General features: G+C 41.2%; 1 protein-coding gene across 1 annotated transcript in view; it reads right to left on the reverse strand.

The window, feature by feature from the left end:
• nek7 (NIMA-related kinase 7) overlaps window positions 1-19,710 on the reverse strand; it is a 69,525-nt gene that overhangs the window by 3,857 nt on the left and 45,958 nt on the right. The window contains 3 exon segments of the mRNA XM_051947631.1: window positions 8,107-8,201; window positions 15,544-15,651; window positions 17,021-17,129. Coding sequence (XP_051803591.1) covers window positions 8,107-8,201; window positions 15,544-15,651; window positions 17,021-17,129 — 312 coding nt within the window.

Here is a 19,710-nt window from a genome sequence, read left to right on the forward strand (position 1 = left end):
GAACCAAACAGTGGTATAAAATACAAGTGAACCAAAACAAATAAGAAATCCATGAAAGCTTCCCTTAACTAGTGTTTTTTTTCCTCCAGTTTTGCTGGCCTTTTCTGTGATGCGGCTTTGAAAACTTGAAAATGTGTCTTTCTCTCATGAAAATGAGAGAAAAGACAGAGGTGAGGAAAGAAGAGAGGCATGCGAGAAAAGGGGTGTAGGGGTACGAGGAGAGAATTTCTCAGTTTGCTGGAGCAGTAAGAAACCATGATTCTCAAGAAAAACAAATGCAAGCAAGCAGAGCAGAGGTAGGGCAAATGGGAATGGGAAGGAAGAATTGAAAGCATAAGGAACCTTTGCTGGTGAGTGGAACAGGCGAAGATCCTTCATGCCTTTCTAAGAATAGTAAACTAGCATGTCATGTTTGCCAGGCTTAGTGACTGACTCACTTCCTATTTTTTTAAAGATGCGTGTGCAAGGTGAAAGCCCAAAGCAAACTTGCATAACAAGCACATTAATATTAAATTTTCCCTCATTTAAATACTTGGCCTTTACCATCAACATTTATCATTGAAGGTAACTCGCTGCTTGAGGGTATTGGCTTGGTATTCTCTTTTCATGAATTTACAAAAGAATGTTATATAGGAAAAGATGGTGCGCACTAAATGTACAACCAATACGATATCAAACAAGGCTTTTATCAGGTATTCCTTGGAAATCATATGCAAAAAGTTGCACTATTTAATATGTATACTACATCTTGTGTGAAATCCATATTTTAATTCAGCTGCCCTGCAACTGTTTTTTGGCAGAGAAACCTGACATGTTGCTGCACATCTCAATGACTTCCTGGAGAGAGTGAGCGTCTTCTGGACCAATGTAGAAACCTGACTTCAGGCCACTGATGGACACACACTGCTGATAGCTTTCTGTGCGTTTCCCTTGCAGGTTCCACCTCCAGGCTTATTGCATAGTTTTGTTTCTAAACTTTGCATGTGTTGATAACAAGGGAATGATGGCAAACTGGAATTAGGAACATGCTTTGCTATAAAGGAGAAAAGAAACACATCACAGGTTTGTCTGTGGGCAGATGAAATTTTACACATTATTATTTCAACCATTTTCAGGTGTCTCTGCCTTATTGTTAGAGAAAGTACAGTACGTATTTGACAGCCTGCTAATTGGGTAGCGTGAAAGCAGATGAGAACAAAGTCTCCACATATGAATCCAAATGGAATTCTTCCATACAGAACACAGCAGGTTAGTGTGAATCTGCCAGCTTCCACAATATTGGGAACTACAGAGACAAAATATTTCAGTGTGAATTAAGACCAAGAAGGAAAAAGGAGCTGAATTACAGCGATGTGTTTTAGCAGGAACAGGAAGAGAGCAACAGTTGTGCCGCTGAATGCACATAAATTTTGCACTGCACTTGCAACACTTCTTGCCCTTTCTCTTACTTAGAAATAAACTCAGTGGATCATTCTATTTTCTTGCAGACTATAAAAAAAAAACTATTACTGCTCGACTGATTCACACACCTGTAACATCTAGGACTACTGTTAAGATAAAAAAAATTGCTAAGTGACATGGTCTCAGAGACAGAAGACAGGAAAGTCCTTGTTTCCTATCGGACAGATTTGACAGAGTCTCTGTCACAGTTCCACTAGGAAGTCAAGATGACGGCAGCAGCAGAATCTCTCCTCTGGACACTATTTATCTTCATGCATTCTTGTGCACTCTTAATCAAACAGACAGATTAATACAGCATGGTCTCACCAAAATACACAACATTAGCATAGAGGATCTCCTTCGATCTGTCTCTCCTCGGACACCCTCTCTCCCTCTTGCTGAGCGTTACTACTGAGGCTGGCACAGCAGGTGGTTGACAGTGATGGGAAGTGTGTGGAAATGCATAATCTGTTTTATCAGCAGGATCACTAGTGTTCGGAAGAAAGCTTCATATTTGTGGCCTAACATTTTCACGATGATTCACTAGTGATTATGTTAATAGACTAGTGGGCATATGCACATACAGCAAAGCTTGAACACAGGAGTACATCCTTGAAAATGCACACTCACTGGAGAAAACAAACTGGCATTTCAGAAGGACACTGCTACAGTAAGCAGTCTGGCTCTGGTATAATGGCATAATACATAAGAACTCTGTGATGTACATAAACTATGCGAGCTGAATTTTAAGCATTAAGCACGAGACACATATGCTACTTAAATTTAAAAGCAATAACACAAATGACAACACAGTAAGCCATAGAGGGTCAAGTCTTTAGTCAAATATGCTATGTTACATTTTGGATTGATTTTGCATTAAATCAGCTGCAACACGACCAACATGACATTTGCATACCAACCACATTAAATACAGTACCATAGATAACACCACACGCCCTACAATTAAAGCACCAACCAATCAGACATTCACTGCAGCCTATAAATACATCATCTGCACAGCGAAGCCACAAAACTTCAGATCTCTGTTGTGCATCATTTGCCTCCAAGTCAATGGATATGCACTTCCATCTTAGAATTGAATCGCTTTTCCAATAACCACGCTGAGAGCGCTAAACAACTAACAGGACAGTGACAAGCAAACTCCGCCTCAGTGGCTTCTTTCACAAAGTGCGAGTTTGTTCATGCCCATGTTTGCAAAAAGAAAGCTAATTTCATTGTCTTGGAACGACTCTTAATTGCTTCATATCAAATATACATACACCTCTTAGTACTCTACAGGCACAGTGTGCACATTCTATGTAAGGATTAGATGGTGCTTTCCAAAAAACCCCCAAATTTTTCAATAAGCGAGAGGAAAGAAGGTGAGACAGAAGCAGACAGAGGAAAGAAGAAAAGCAGCCAGCTTTTGACACCGGGAGGCAAAGGGTTAAACAAGACCCCATCGTATTTTCATGCATCTTCTGCTTTTGACAGATGAAAAATGTCAACTGTCCTGTTTGTATTTGGGAGTTTTTGCACTATTCATCTGCTTCATTAGTGCCTGCTGCTCCTAGCCCCTGACAGCTGCCGGCCCCCTGCTCTCAGCGTGTATACACACACACACACACACAAAGATGCATACCCCCACACGCACACACACACAAGCACACACTTACTTCTTTTTCTCAGACTGTCGTCGCAACGGTTTAGATGATTGACTCACTCTCTGACCTCTGAGGCCCCGGTGTGTGAGTGTGAAACAGTGTCTGTGTGTGTGTGTGTGTGTGCGGGTGTGTGTGTGTGTGTGTGTGCGCGTGCGTATGGTTCATTGATATTCGAGAGACATACAAAGCACACGCATGCCTGCTGTCTGTCTAAGGGGTGTGAGCTGCTGGTGGCAGAACACACGCACATCCTCGCAAACACACACAAGTACGTTTGCACTTCTATTTTTGTGAGGACCCTCATTGACACAAAACATTTGCTAGCCCCTCATCTTCACCTTCACACACTAAATGCCTCATCCAGAACACCGAACCCAACGTTTTTAACTATTTAACCTTAACTCTAAAACTAAGTCTACATCCTCAAACATCCCTCTGAGAGTTCCCAAAGTGAGAAGTGGCAAAACGGCAACACTGTCCAAAAAGGTTTTCATTCCCAAAGTCTACAGCTCCAATCGGTGCTCACAAACATACACTCTCTTCTTTTTTCAGCTCTTCATTTAGCCAGGTTGTGCTCGCTCCAGCCCAAGCATGTAAAGCTAGCATCACTGCATGTGTAAAAGGTCTGGATGGGGCCTTCCAGTTTAATTAACATTTATCCCACTCTCTCTCTCTCTCCAGTTTCTCTCCCCGTATGCCAATTAAAAGGAGCTGCGAGAGGCTCCCGTCTTCTCCCTCCAACCCCCCTTTATCCCCAGAGCCTTTACAGCCTGGGATCCACGGGCTTCTCACAAATTCTCACTTACTCATTTAAAACACATTTATAATTACGGCACATGTCACATCAAAATAAACACCTGAATATTAACACGCACATGCCAAATGCATGTGCATTTCATATATTTCTTCTCTCTGCCTTTTGTCAAATACATACACACAAAAGCCCTACTGTGCAAGTGAGGAACACATGACTTTTTATGTGCTCCTTGGTTCTTCTTGTGGTTTTATGATGATATATTAATCAAGGCAATAAGTCACAATGTAGGGACAGTCATTAGACATATAGCTACACCCAGTGGAGTCATCACTACTCTATTTCAACACATTTAAAAAAGAAGAGGGAAAGAAGAAAGAAAGATAAGAGGGAAAAAAATGGATGGTGAGTTGAAAGCATCAGATTGTTCCAGTGGGCTGAACTTCTGAAGAAAGTTGATTAAGAATGCGTTGTCATGTCCCAATTTCACTGCAGCTACACTGACCAATTTTACTTGAAATACAAATTCTAAAGGAGCAGCTAAACATTGTTGAATGCATATCTCTTTTTAACTATCTTGTGAAATACGCTGGATTTCCCCCCTCAGTTAATAAGCAAGAAAAATTAGTTTTTAAAGTATTTGACAGACATATGAGAGTGATCTTTAGCTTTTTATCAAACTCTTAAGAAGACTGCACACTGGCAGATGTGGCAAAACGTGAAATTATACCTTTACATAATCTATTCTAGTCTAATCATGGTCATAAAATGGCTGCACAAATCTTCAACTGAGTTTACCAAAAGTAATTGCAATCTGAGCCTAAAAGCAGCTTTTTTTCAGGCCTGAGTGAGGGCATGCATAAGGAAGATGTGTACGGGATCAACAAATGTACACATGGGTAACTGGGTTAGACACTGTACACAATGGACTAAGCCATTAGTTGGAGATACTAGCAGTGTATAAGTTGACAAATACCCAGGCTTTGTTTAAAAAAACAAAACAAAAAAAAACTCCCTTTCAGTCCCATACAGAGAGCTAGCCACAGGGGCATCTCATCGCATGCAAACACCAGCTGCTGAGAACCCAGCATTTTGGGGTCTCATAAAACCAACAGCAAAACAAGGCGGGAGGGAGTGGAATGAGGCAGGAGGCATGAGACACGGGCAAAGTCAGAGGTATGGATGGCTGAGCTCCATACAGGAAGGAGACACGTTCCAGGAAAGCTTTTCAAGATATTCTCCTCCTCTACCAAACACTGCAACCGCAACATGTCTGTACAAGCGGGAGACCTGCTGTGTGTGTGTGTGTGTGTGTGTGTGTGTGTGTGTGTGTGTGTGTGTGTGTGTGTGTGTGTGTGTGTGTGTGTGTGTGTGTGTGTGTTCTTGTACTTGCTACATGGTGAGTACCAGGTATGAATTGAGGTTTGGTTAGGGTTAGGGTAAGGATTAGGGTTAGGCAATCAGTTGTGATGGTTAAGGTTAGGGTAAGGCTCTAGGAAATGCATTACGCCTATGGATGTCCTCACTAAGATAGAAGTACAAACATGTGTGTGTGTGTGTGTGTGTGTGTGTGTGTGTGTGTGTGTGTGTGTGTGTGTGTGTGTGTGTGTGTGTGTGTGTGTGTGTGTGTGTGTGTGTGTGTGTGTAAAATGCATCCCTTTTATAGGAAATACATTCAGCCTATGACGCGGTTCTGATGTTGAATACGATAAAAGGGCACAAGGAGACTGAAATCTCTGACTGGCATGCGATCAAACCCGCTCCTTAGCTTCCTGGTCACCCTGGGAGAAAACCTGAATGAGCATCCCTGTTTTCTGCAGCATAGGGGGTTTGGGTGAAGGGCACAGGGCAGGGTCAGATGATGTAATGAGGTTGGACACAGGGAGAAAGGGATCAAACAGAATGGGAGATGAAGATAGACGCAGATACAATGACCAGGTATTGACGGGCGGACCCTTCAGACCCTTACTCAACCCCCGGGCACAAGAATGAAAAATGCAAGCTCTCTCAAATGGAGCCGTTTCACACACAAGGAACCAAACTCCCTGGACTCGCACATACACAAAAACCAGCACAATGCTCAGCCACTACTGTATGTTCAGAGCGAAATCAATGAGTACCGAAGGGATCAGGCGTGGAATTCTATGTGAATTCCTTATGCCTGAAGGTTAAGTGAGGAAAGGAAGGCATATGGAGGGAAACATAGCAGAAGGCAGGAGAATAGAGCAAAGAGGAATGGAGGAGAGAGTCTTAGAGAGAAAGAGATAAGTTTCCTGACACTGAATGCACTGTGGAGCCCTCTTACGAAGAAGTGGAAAGCAAGAGTCTGTTCTTCAAAGAGAATATGCATGGCGTAGTGAGCACTGCTCTGATAACAATAAGGTTGTAAAATCTTTATCTCCACAGGCTCCTTGCATGGCTCACCTTGACCTGATGGCTGGAGTCCCGTCTCTGCTCTTGTACCTATAGTACTTTCTCTCCGAATGAACACCTTCTATCTTTCTCTTAGCTCCAGCAATCTATAACCCTGCTTCACTATTTGTAATTTTTCCCTTCCAACTGTTCCCCTCTGCCCCAACTATCTCTCTAGCCTTATGTCTCATCTTTTTCTTCATTCTCTCTTATGACTTTACAGCCCATGCCCTCACCATTCTCTGGCTTCCTATATTGCTTCTATATAGATTCCTAAACTTTTCACCTTGCATCTTTATTCCTTGCCTTCTGACCACCTCAGGGAGCAACAAGTCTCATCTATTTTTTTCCTCTCTAGCTCTTGCCTTGCCTCTATCTTACTTTCTCAATATGTAGTCCAGACTGTGATGGCCTGGCAGTTCTCCTAACCGTGAAATGTACAAAAGATCAATGCATTGTGTGCCAACTGAAACAACCAGTGCTTAGATTGCAAACGCAGTACGCTGAAAATTTCAAAATGGACAGCTTGATCAACAACAAGAAAAAAATACACTGTGAACAGAATCTTCGATTTTAATCAAACAAATCCCAACGTAGAGACTGTGTGAAAGAGAAAGAAACCGTCCAAATGTGAGGCAAACAATATTGTTTTTGTAGTAAAACAATCAAAATACCTAAACTTTGCTCGGTAAGGACTAAACACAACTCATTAGAACAAAAAGCACTGCATCAAAATTGCCTTAACTGAACAGAACAATCCATGGCTGCTGTAATTACGCAATAACAATACCTGCAGAGACTATGCAACAAGAGTAATATAACCCAGCAATCTGTTTTGTATTAACAGTAAAAGTAGCATCCTCCATGTAAACGCACACACTGCACACATATAAAGAAGCACAAAAACAGAATGTGACCCACAGCACCCGCCGTTTTCAGCCAACCACAGACATGCACTGCCGCAGTGCATTGTGGGGAACTAATTAGCATGAAGGACTGTGGTCTCTGAGCAACCATGACCTGCAAGCTGAGCTCGAACTTCTTCCTTGCGCGTTCTCCACCTCTATGCCTGAGGCGCTGTAGAGAAGGTGTAGTCACTGGTGCGTTGAAATGCAGCCCAAATGATCAGGAACTCGGGGGAGTTAGAAGAGACGAAGGGAGGAAAATGTGGGCATTTCCTTAGCCAACAGTGTGTTTCTAAGTTTTGCGCCTGCCTGTGTGTATTCAGTGCACGTGAAAGTTGGCAAGGTTCGACATCAGATTGACTGCTATCATCCATGTCTATTATTGTTCTGCCCGTCACTCTTTTTTTTCTTTGTTCCCTCTGCTGTGTGTGCTGCTCCAGGGCTTGTCTCCACTCAGTGTGGTCTACAGCAGAGCCCTGTGGTGTTTTGCTCCTGACTAATCAAACTAGTCAGTGTCACTGGGCAGCCTTATCTAAAACACATGGCCATGTCAGTTCCCTTCACTCACCAGCTTTTCAACGTTCAGCAGGTTCCCAGGCTAAAGAACTTTAACTCAAACAGTTAGATCACAGAGAAAGAAGAGAGATCAAGAAATGTGACAGAAAATTTTTATTTATTATTTCTGTAAAAGTGCTTTTTGATTTTTCACATTATTACTAATAGCAAATGTGAATGTACATAAAGAGCAACTATGTGGAAAAGCACACATCCTGAAGGCCTATATGTATATATTTCGATAGATTTTTACAGTACTCTAATATGTGGGATTGTGAATTGTTTGCTCATAGGTTTGTCTGAGCCAGTGTGTTCTCATGTCACTCCTATCTTTGACTGCAAGGCGACAGTGTGTGCACACATTCACATAGTTTACCTCATAGAGCAGGCATCCTAGTGACCAGATGTCAGATTTGAAGTTGTAGCCATTTTCGTGTATCCTCTCTGGTGACATGTAGTAAGGAGTACCCACTGGAAGACAGGAGGGAGTGGGAGGGAGAGGGGAGGGAGGAAGGAAGGACAAGAAATGGACAGAAAGGCATAGACAAAGGTAGGGAAGGACAACAGGACAAAGAGAGATTGAGCGTTAACATTTTGCACTGAAACCCATGCTTCCCCCAATTCAACATCACTGGCACAGATCATGCAGGACAGGAAGTGGAGGAGCAGATTCAAAACATACTAAGAGGTCGGATATCTATCATATTTAGCCAGAGCACCATAAAAGGAGTGGCTTTAAAGTACACTGCCTTTTTAAATTCTGAATAAGATAGTATTTAATAAGGTTAGATATCATCAGACATACCCATAACGCACATGTAATTAGAAAAGTACCACAAAGTTGCGTACATCTGGACAGAAAACATACCCGAACACGCAAAATATACATAAATCAGTTTTGATTACTGGGACTCAGTAATGATCTGAAACAGTAGTCAGAGAATGTGCCCAGGGAGCAGCGGTGGAGCCTTAAAAGCTGTCCCGTTTCTGGTTCTGGTTTTGAAACTCAAGAATCCCAAACTGCCTTGGCGAATGGCAGAGCTCCAGAAAATCAGACTATCACCCAAGTGGACACAAAGAGGAGCCACAGCTCAACATCACATCCTCGAAACACGGCAGGAAGCTTTGGTGATTTGCTGTTTTCTTAGCCGAATTTGACGGGGGGCTTTTTTCATCTGCTTTCTGTTTATTGTGATTTCCCATGTAAAAGGCTATCAAGCACATCCAGCAGAGGGTTTTTATTAATCACATATGGTTAAAAGATGGAAATTTCACCAGCACTCTAACCTGTACTGAGAAGCTCTCAGGCTGTACATATTTAACATCCTCTTGAGTAAATGCAAATGGAAGCTTACTAAAATGTGGAAATAACAGCCACACAGGCTCTGCTAAGTCGGTGCATCTCTACACATCACAATATGTGCAGGCTACACTACAGAGCTTGTGCTATTGAGTCAATTTTTTTCCTACTAATGCCTTAAAACTCTAAATTTCAACTAGTTAGAAATGCAGGAGTGAAGCTGCACTATATATAAAATTGTATTTTTCAGTGACGTATTTATTAAAATGTGAAACTATATAGGCATCTTTCACCAGATGAACTGAATCATTTTTTGTGGTGCTGACTGAAATCGTCAAACATGATGTGGCCTCGTGTAGTGGCACAACTACTGCAAGGCCCTGCCTAAAAAGACTTTATTTCAGTCAACATCATCCTTTCTGTAGCTGAAATATTTTCACACACACTTATGTTGTATTTCTTTAAACAATCAAATCTTTCTTCTCAGTGTTTTGCTCCTGTTCTGCTCTCATTTGTGCTCTGCTATGCACATGTGGAGCCTGCACGTCGACAAACCCTTCCATCCCCAGTAAATGACGCTCTATGACTGAATTTTTATGACAGATTGTTCTTGTACATTTGTCTTGGAAAATGAAAATCATGCTAATGTTTTTTCTGTCAAGCAGCAAAAAAAAAAGTGCAGCATGACATGTTTGTGTTAATTTGCCTTATTTGTCACACAACGTCCTGCAGTTTGACCATTTTGCATGCAAACATCACAATGTAGAAACAATATACTGTGCAGCCAAAGCTAGAAGCATCCAGTACTACACCAGTGAAAGTTGCCAGGTTTTTAGACCAATCAAACATAACACCAGCCCATCATTTCATAGCTCTGCTGTACATGCGAGGCTTAAAAAAAAAAAGTTGAAAAAGCTGCTGTAACTTATTTTTATGTTACTTTAGACAAAAGCATCTGCCAAATAAAAAAAAAGGAATTCTAAGAGCTGAATTAAATTAAACGTTTTTTTTTGTGTGTGTGTTGTGTTTTCTTTTTTTTTTTCAAAAACCCCAAACCTAAACAGTCTTGCCTCTGGCATATATACAAAACGTGCATTGGGAAATAGGCAGACAGGGCTAAGAGGAAGAGTTTTTATAGACAGTAACGGGTAGTTGTTGAGTATACAACACGCACAAACAGCTGAAGTGAGCTAGGTAGGTGTGAACAGCTCTCAAGTGGAAAGAACTCAGGAGAAAAGTCAAGTTTGCACAACAATGGAAGGAAAAAGCCATAACTGCACACACTCACTCACAGTACTCACATGTGTGCACACACACACACACACACCAAGTCTCCAGAGCCATTCTGCACATTAGCAGGTCTGAGGAAACTCAACTAATGTAAATGCAATTAATAAAACTATTACAGAGGGGGCCATTGTATTTGAAGTCTATGGGAACTGAACTGAAAGCTAGCATTTTTAATTTTGGTGCAGATCTAATTGGGTTGAGAAAACTTGCTTTTATCTTAAATGGGTGATTTTGAATAATGAAGTGTTACCTGTCATTCCAAAAATAATCAGCATCAGCACAAGCAGAGATGCAAGAGAGAGCAAGTGGAAGAATAAACAGGGTACAGGGGATTGCTGTTTTTAATTGGTCATCAGGTTGATATTGTGGTTTGTGTGTGTTTTGCATTTGTGTGTGCGTGAGCTGTGAGGTCTCATGGTGCAGTCTGAACAGGCTCCCCTAACATTCATTATTAGTTGATTAAAAAGAATCAGCCTCTCTTATGCTAATAGTTGCATAAAAAAGGCAGCAGCACCAGGCTCAGGCTCCTTCAGCATGCTGAATTAAGGGCACATTACTTATTCATGCAAATAAATTGAAAGTCATGTTGGGATTGATTTCCATTATTGTGAATAGCAACGACAACACCATTCTCTGCATAACAGGATAAGCGTTGTTGTATAGGAGGTGAGATGCCATCCACTATAAAGAACATCACACTTCTAAACCCCTGCTAAATGTACTGTGAACCAAACCTTGTGCCATTTTAAATACATTTATTGATTTGATTGCAAAGACACGCTGCTATTTCCTTATTAACATGTTAAACCTAAAGCTTTTACATGACCATTTAAACGCTGCAAAACATTTCCGAGGGGGTTACTGTTAACTGTCTAAGCCTTCTCTAATCTTCCCTCCATCGCCAATATTACATTTCTCCATTTTGAACAGCAAGCAAGAGGGAATTTCTCATTCAGAACCAGAGTAGGAGTTTGAAAACCTCTGCTCCATCGCGTTTTTAACAAACAAGACATACAAATCTAGCAGAGCAGCACAGCCAGACTGGACTGAACCCACACACACACACATTCACTGCATTTCCTCCATAGTTCTAAATAAGCTTTTTTTTTTTACTTCTATATGTCTTGCTGAGTTCTCACCTTTGATTTGGCTCACAAAACACCCCTCTCTGTACCAATTCCATATATACACACACATTTAGTTATAATTATTTCCAACATCAACCAACCAAAATCTTTCCCCTCCTCTCTTTTTTCCTTTTCCTCCCTTTCCTCCTGTACTCATCGTTAACACCTTCCGCATTACAGGTGTTAATTGCAGGTATATTATATGACTTGCTAAAGCCAATTGGCAGTAATAAGTAGTAAGTGACTCATTTCTCTTATGACTGCATCAGCTTTCCTCTTGCTACATGTTTTTGTTGTTCTTTTTCTCTGTAAGTCATCCTCGGCAGTGAAATGCTCAAATTGTGTAGTGTGCATCTTCTGCATGCTTGAGCGTTTTTGTCAGTCTTGTGTCTGGGAGTGTCTACGTATATGCGCCATAAAATGTGTGCTTTTACAATTATCTTTAGGAGGACCAGTTTTTTAGAGCATTCAAGTGGGGACATTTTGGGGAAGTTGGGACATTTTGGCTGGCACTCACTGGGAGTTAGGATGTGGTTTTAGGTTTACGGTTAAAATCAGGCTAAGGTGAGAGTTGGGGTTTGAGGCTTGAGAATGCAATAAGTCCATAAATGTCCTCACAAGCATAGCTGTAAAAACGTGGCTGTGTGCGATATGAGTGTGCTCCAGGTATTACTCATGTTGTGGGGTTCGAAATCTGTAAACACAGAACCATTGTTGGGATGTGCTAGCCTTCTGGAGACAAAACAGAACTTCCCCAAATACAAATCATTAAATATTAAGGTGGAAACATTGTTCAAGGGTTAGGCAAATACTAGTGATGATTAACAGAGTACGTATGCAGTCAATTAATGCAGTGTCCTCTAAAGTCATGGGTACGCAATTGTGTTTGTGTGTTTGTGTGTGTGTGTGTGTTTGTGTGTGTGTGTGTGTGTGTGTGTGTGTGTGTGTGTGTGTGTGTGTGTGTGTGTGTGTGTGTGTGTGTGTGTGTGTGTGTGTGTGTGTGTGTGTGTGTGTGTGTGTGTGTGTGTGTGTGTGTGTGTGTGTGTGTGTGTGTGTGTGTGTGTGTGTGCAGACTGCTGAGCAGCTGAGTTGAAAGCATGGGAGCTGACAGGCTGTGTGCTTGGACCTCCATCTCAGCTCCACCATCCTGCTCTACTGTTCAGCTGGGCTCATTACATATCCACAAGACTGCAAGCACACACACATACACAGCTCTTTCTCACTGTCTTTCTTTCTATCCTTCTCTCTCACTCTTACTTTTCTTTTTCACCTCCATTTTTTTCCTGTCACATTGTCATATTCTCTCTTACTCTGCTACCTCAAACTTTTTTCTTTCTCTGCTTTCTTTTTTCTCCTCTTTTATTTCTGTCATTATGTCACACTCTTCTGCTGCACTTGCTGCAGTCTACTTTTATGGTTTTTTTTGCCACCCATTCCTCTGTTTCTTAGACATCTTTCTTTTTCTGACATACAGACAGCTGACAAATTAAAGGAAACACCAACATAAGTATTTTAGTAAGGTGTTGGGCCACCTCATGCAACCAGAACAGCTTCAGTGAACCTTGCCATTGGCTCTCCAAGTCTCTGGAACTTTACTGGAGGGACAACAAACATTTTTCCAAAAGATATTTCCTCATTTGGAGTTTTGATGGTGGTGGTAGACAGCACTGTCTAACATATCAGTCTAAAATATCCCTAAGGGGTACGGCTGGAAAGGCCATATTATATGATAAACATTGTTTTCATTGTCAAACCATTCAGTGACCTCTCATGTCCTTTAGATGGGGTATTATTATCCTGGAAGAAACCACTGCCACCCCCAGATTTCATCACAAAATCAACAATTTTGCACTGATTTGCAGTGATGTGCCAAAATGCCCCCAGAACCACCAGATCCCCTTATAGGTGTAAGGCGTTTAGGTTTTTTCTTTGTCCTCTCTTACTTACTTCACTTTCTCACTTTGTTTTGTTCAGTTGTGTAATTCTAGTTGTCTCACACCTTCCTCATCCCTCTGCCTGACCTTTCTCTGTCTACGTCAAAACACCATGGGGAGGGACAGAATGGAGGAGAGGCGAGGATAAGAAGGATACAGAAACAGCAGCAGGAGAGAAGGAAGGAGTGACAGAGAGAGACAAAGTAGATCTGCTATTTGAAACACACAATGGGAAATGTCAACGGGAGAGACAGTGAGAGGGTGAAAGCATGGCACACTCGGTCCCCTGTGTCGAAAGGTCACGCTAACCTGCAGACATCATCTGCTTCCACGGTACAAGATAATGCACAGATATCTGCATATGGTTAGGAAACTTACAGACAACTTACATTCATACTTCACATGCCTATTCATATTCTGAGAGACACTGAGACAGACAAAATCCACAGAAAAGACGTGGCAAGAAGGCTAGAGCATTCAACCTCAGGAGAATCACTCCAAGTACATGTAGGAGAACTGATGCTGTTTTAAAGGCAAAAATTCAGCTACACCAAGCTTTGATTTAATTTAGATTTGCTATACTTTGAAAGAAATTAAATGAAAAGCGACTACTCACTGTATTAATTTTAAGAGCATCAGCTTTTTCAAACCACTGTACACGACTGCATTCACTCTGTGCTCAAGAGAAAAACTAATTTCTGTGGAGATGAATCTGGAGAAGAAATAATACTTGTTTGTATATTTAATCTGAAGCAGTACCCTTGACTCATTAATATTAATGATGAGTGTATTCAGGTTGACCCCTCTGCTTGTGAGGCTGCCTGTCCTCTGTTAGCCTAAAGAGGGTGCTGTGGACTCAGTGTTTAATGAGCAATCACAGACGTTTTCACCCCGCTCTGCTGGCACTGCAGGATACTTAGCTGACGGGGATTCTGTTGATCATGTGATTCACACTTTCTTAAAAGCTGGGCTGCTGCTGCTCTCCATGGGCTGAGAATAGAACAGTGTTTTTTCTAATAAACAGTTTGACATAGGAACTGCTTATATTGTGTCCATAGGAGTCATTTTTCTACATTATTAATCTATGAAGTGGAAGAAATTGTCAAGAGGATGATGGATAGCAACTTTAAAAAAAAATACTGTTCTGGATTTTTTTCCTATATTCAATCTGTACAGTAGAGACAGACAGGAACCAGAAGGGACAGAGGAGAAGAATGACATGCAGGGAGAGTCCAGCCACCCCGGAGTTGAAAAAAGGACTTAAGTGATAAAACGATTTCACCCAATCTGGTGCGTATACTAACCACTTGGACATCCGGTCATCCCAAACTTTCAGTTGTTAACATTATATCCAACATGCTCTGACTGTTTCTTGACTTTATAGCATCCAACATTACACTGAAATATGGAAAGATACAGTAGTGGAGAAACTGTGACAGGCAAGTACAGTGAAGAAGGCTGGTAGAGCAAGTGGTTAAAAAACTCTTAAGTGGTAAGTAAGTAAAGTAAGTAAGGTAGATGTGTGCATATGCCTCCTGTTAAAAAAAAAAAAAAAAAAAAAAAGGCAAGCTACAGCAACCCTCTGAAATGGTACCTCACTCTCTTCTTAGAGTTATGGCCTTGACTGCTAGAGATTTACAGTACAAAACCCACAGTGATTAAATACCCTGCGCATTAAAGAATGTATTTAAACATATGGTATCATTCTGCTTGTCAGTTCATACAGGCTCAGGTTCAGCACACCTATTTTTTATCAAGTGGACAAGCAAGCTTTAATTACTGCAGCAGTTGGGAGCAACAATTCTCGCTCCTTTGAACAAAAATACGTGTTATATGATTTCATTTCCTACAAGTGACAAACACACCCATCAACGCGAACAATAACCCTGATTGTAAAGTTGGCCGGCTTGTTTTATAGCACACAGTCACAATCGGAGCTGTGTGACGCCGGCCTCAGTCTTCATCTGCGTTAGGGTTAAAGGTCAAGGCAACAGGAAGCGGCTAAGTGGCCTGTGAAGGGGCTGGGCACAGCACTGGCCAGGCAGAATGACTACATGACACATGGCTTTGGGCTCACCATGCCTAATGAAACACATCCAACACAGAGATCACTGGGGGTTGCTGTGCGTGTATTCACATATGTACGGAGTGTTGTAAGTTACCTAGCGAGTGAGCAGCAGTTGTTTTGGAGCTGAAGAATCGTCCCAGCCCCAAGTCTCCCAGTTTCACTACGCCGGTAGCTGTGATGAATACATTGGCGGGCTTGATATCTGTCAGAAAAGAGAAGAAGACAGGAGAGGAACAGTTATTGACTCAAAATTATTCAAATCAAAATCTTCGTCTTTATTCATTAAGTAAAACTGGACTGCAGGCAAAAAGTATATTATTGAAAATATAATTTCAGTTAATGTGGGCGTTAGCAAGCCGCTTTCTGAAGTAATGCTAATGTGACCTGCATCAGCCTTTGAAATTTACTGCTCCCGTATAATTGTAAGTGGCTTTTGAATAGGCGGTCTCTGCTAAGTGGTCGTTAAAGCTCAGGCTCAAGGTTCATTAGTGTCCCTGTGCCCTAATCAAAGTCAGTCCAAACGGAAGTACATCACCTGTAGCTAAGAGGGTGTCTCTGTGCATGCAGCAGTCTATGCACATGAATCCAGGACTTGATTTGACTGAGCCCTATTGAAAGCATGTGGGCCCATAAACACTGTGTTCTCTGGTCTACGTATTGTTTAACACCTACACTTAAGCCTCCTGTCATATGAAACACGGCCATTGACACTAAAGAAAATTCACTGGCTTATTCATGTTTTTTTCTTCGTTTTATGACATAGACCTTAATAAAAGAGTTGCGTTCTATTCTGTAAACCACAAAATGTGCATAATTTAAATAATGGGAAAATAATTTTGAAGTATAATACGTCTTTTTTAGACTAAATTACAACATTCCAGCCATTTACCGGTTTTAGTTTAGTATGCTACGAAAATGAACTTGCAGAGACTGCTGAGAGCAAATCTATCACAGAGAACAACTATTCAGCTCGTCAGGGTTCTTTCTGGTAAAACATTTCATGCAAGGTATCTCTGGGGCAGTCTATGTTTCTACTCGTTCATAGAGTCACAATCAAAGTTTAACTAGTGTTACCACAAAATGGTCACAATATATTAGATTCAATGCATTTGCATACTCTTGGAATGAATGAAAAAGTCATTTGATTATTGGTATTATATGTGTGTGTGTGTGTGTGTGTGTGTGTGTGTGTGTGTGTGTGTGTGTGTGTGTGTGTGTGTGTGTGTGTGTGTGTGTGTGTTCTTGTACTTGCTACATTGTGAGAACCATTTTCTGCATTTAACTATCAAAGTGAGGACATTTTTACAAAGTGAGGACATTTTGGCCGGTCCTCACTTTGAAACAGCCATGTTTGAGGGTGAAGACTTGTTTTTAGAGAACAGGTATGAATTGAGGTTTGGTTAGGGTTAGGATAAGGATTAGGGTTAGGCAATCAGTTGTGATGGTTAAGGTTAGGGTAAGGCTCTAGGAAATGCATTACGCCTATGGATGTCCTCACTAAGATAGAAGTACAAACATGTGTGTGTGTGTGTGTGTGTGTGTGTGTGTGTGTGTGTGTGTGTCAATGCTACCTCTGTGCATGACTCTCCGGGAGTGCATATGTTCAAGCGCACTGCAGAGTTGGACAAAGTACTTCCACACTGTTCTTTCTGGGATAAGCCTCCTCTGCTTCTTAAAGTGCTGTAAAGTAAAAGCAAGCATGCGCACACACACACACACACACACACACACACACACACACACACACACAGACACAGACACAGACACAGACACACAGACACAGACACAGACACAGACACACAGACACAGACACAGACACAGACACAGACACAGACACACAGACACACAGACACACAGACACACAGACACACACACCAAATCAGAGAATCAACGTAACAGTAGCATGCAACTCAAAGAGAAGATGAATAAAACATTTTACTATAAATGGAAAAAATTCTTGTGTGGCACAGAAAACAATTTTAAGCTGGTAGAAAAGTGTGTATGTATGCGTGCATGTGTGTATTTGTACAGTATCCTTCGCCATTCTCAGTGACTCCACTCCTAATGCAATCCAGACCACTCTCCTAGGTCTGTCCCTTGCCTAACCAAGCACCGTCTCATTTTCTCTTCAGCCTACAATGGAAAGCACATGCATTCTCAGAAACCGAGAGAAGAAATTTGTGGTACCGTCCAAAACTCTCCCATCTGGCTCACAGCACTTTTCTTAGACGCAGCTTTCAGTGACACGGTGGTTCATGTTGTATTTAAAGTGTACTGATATATCTACTGTGGAGGGCTGAGTGAGTTGTTCTTGCTAATCAAGACTGTTCTCCCTCTTCAGAAATGCCACAGTGATGACAAAGTTTCAAGTGAGACTTATTGATCCACAATGACTAAAATCAACGACTGATGATGGGAACTCCTCCTCACACAGCAGGGCAGCAGCAGTGCAAGCTAAGAAGTATGGCTACCATCAGATTTTATGAAGTGTTGTTGTGGTTCCATTTTCAGGAAAGAAAAGCCTGGACTTGAGCCAGCTTGGATAATTGCCCTGCACATGACAATTACAATTTAAACACTTAGCTAAGACTCTTACCAAGAACAACTTTAAGTACAACATTACCGGAAGTTAACATTCCCAAAGCATCAGCAGCTATATAAATCAGACCTAGGAAACCAACAACCTGGATCAAGTAAAGGTACACCCATGACAGCAATTTATGATGTATTCAGGGTAATTCTCAGACATACTGCGTATATTCTAGGTATTGTGAGCATACCACCTGTTTATATGTATAAATTGACAAGAGACCTGGCTTACAATGATCTGCCTGAAATGCTGGTGCAACGGTCACAAACTCTACTAAACGAGGGTAACATATGTCATGGAGGTGGCACTAATGGCCATTTTTCTAACGATTAACCTATCGAGTTCATTTTATCAATTAATCAATAAATCTATGTGATTAATTTTTCACCAAAAAGTCAAGCAAACTGTGTGTCATTTCATAATGCAGCACAGTACAAAATGGTAAGGCAGGTTTAGATACCAAAGCACAAAACTGTAGGGTTAAATTGGCTACTTCAGCATGATAAAAAGAAATAAAAATCAAGGTTTAATATTTAAGTTGGCGAATAAATACAAGTTTGAACCCTTTAAAGTAAAAAATATGAAGCCTGTCTATTAAACACCGTGTTACATGGACATGGTTGATACTTTTACAAGCACGGAGCAGGTAAAGGAACTCCTTTTCTTCCTATTGCGCAATTGCTGGCTTCGATTTCTATAAAAATACAGTCGAATGCACAGCACAGTCACAGATTTTAACTTATGTGAATGGTGAGTTTGTCAGACCACGTCACAGTTATAAAACCAAGACTTTAGCATTGCAGAAGCGCACTTTGGAAGTAACTACTGGTCAAGATGTAGTAATATTGAGCTGCATTTCAGTCAACATTTCATCCTTGTCCTCTTGTGCAACACAAACATTAAAAAAATAAACGGGAAGAGATTTATTTGGAATTGGGCTGTATTAAAATACAGTATATGTGAGCAAAGACAGCAGGAGAGAAGCAAACACATGTAAAGTTTCTCCACGCCAAGAAGAGCCTGTGTGTTTTCTGTTCATGTGCCGTTGCATTGCAGTAGCGCTGCTGTGATCTGCGACCCAAACTCTGCACAATGTACAAATCACCTTGTTCTGTGATGATTTTAAAGTATGATCATATTTTCAAAGGCCTGGAAATTTTTTAGACTGATCCGAACCTGATTTTTCACCACGATTGTCTAAGACTTAGCAGTGACTGGGGTCAAAAATGACGGATACCATGACACCTTACACAGTGATACTAAAGGAAATCATTTCTTATAATCAACTTGAGTGTGTGTGTGTGTGTGTGTGTGTGTGTGTGTGTGTGTGTGTGTGTGTGTACTTGTACTTGCTACATGGTGAGTACCATTTTCTGCATTTAACTATCAAAGTGAGGACATTTTTACAAAGTGAGGACATTTTGGCCGGTCCTCACTTTGAAACAGCCATGTTTGAGGGTGAAGACTTGTTTTTAGAGAACAGGTATGAATTGAGGTTTTGTTAGGGTTAGGGTAAGGATTAAGTTTAGGCAATCAGTTGTGATGGTTAAGGTTAGGGTAAGGCTCTAGGAAATGCAATACGCCTATGGATGTCCTCACTAAAAAAGAAGTACAAACATGTGTGTGTGTGTGTGTGTGTGTGTGTGTGTGTGTGTGTGTGTGTGTGTGTGT

This window comes from Acanthochromis polyacanthus, chromosome 4, assembly GCF_021347895.1.
Source record: "Acanthochromis polyacanthus isolate Apoly-LR-REF ecotype Palm Island chromosome 4, KAUST_Apoly_ChrSc, whole genome shotgun sequence".
NCBI lineage: Eukaryota > Metazoa > Chordata > Actinopteri > Pomacentridae > Acanthochromis > Acanthochromis polyacanthus.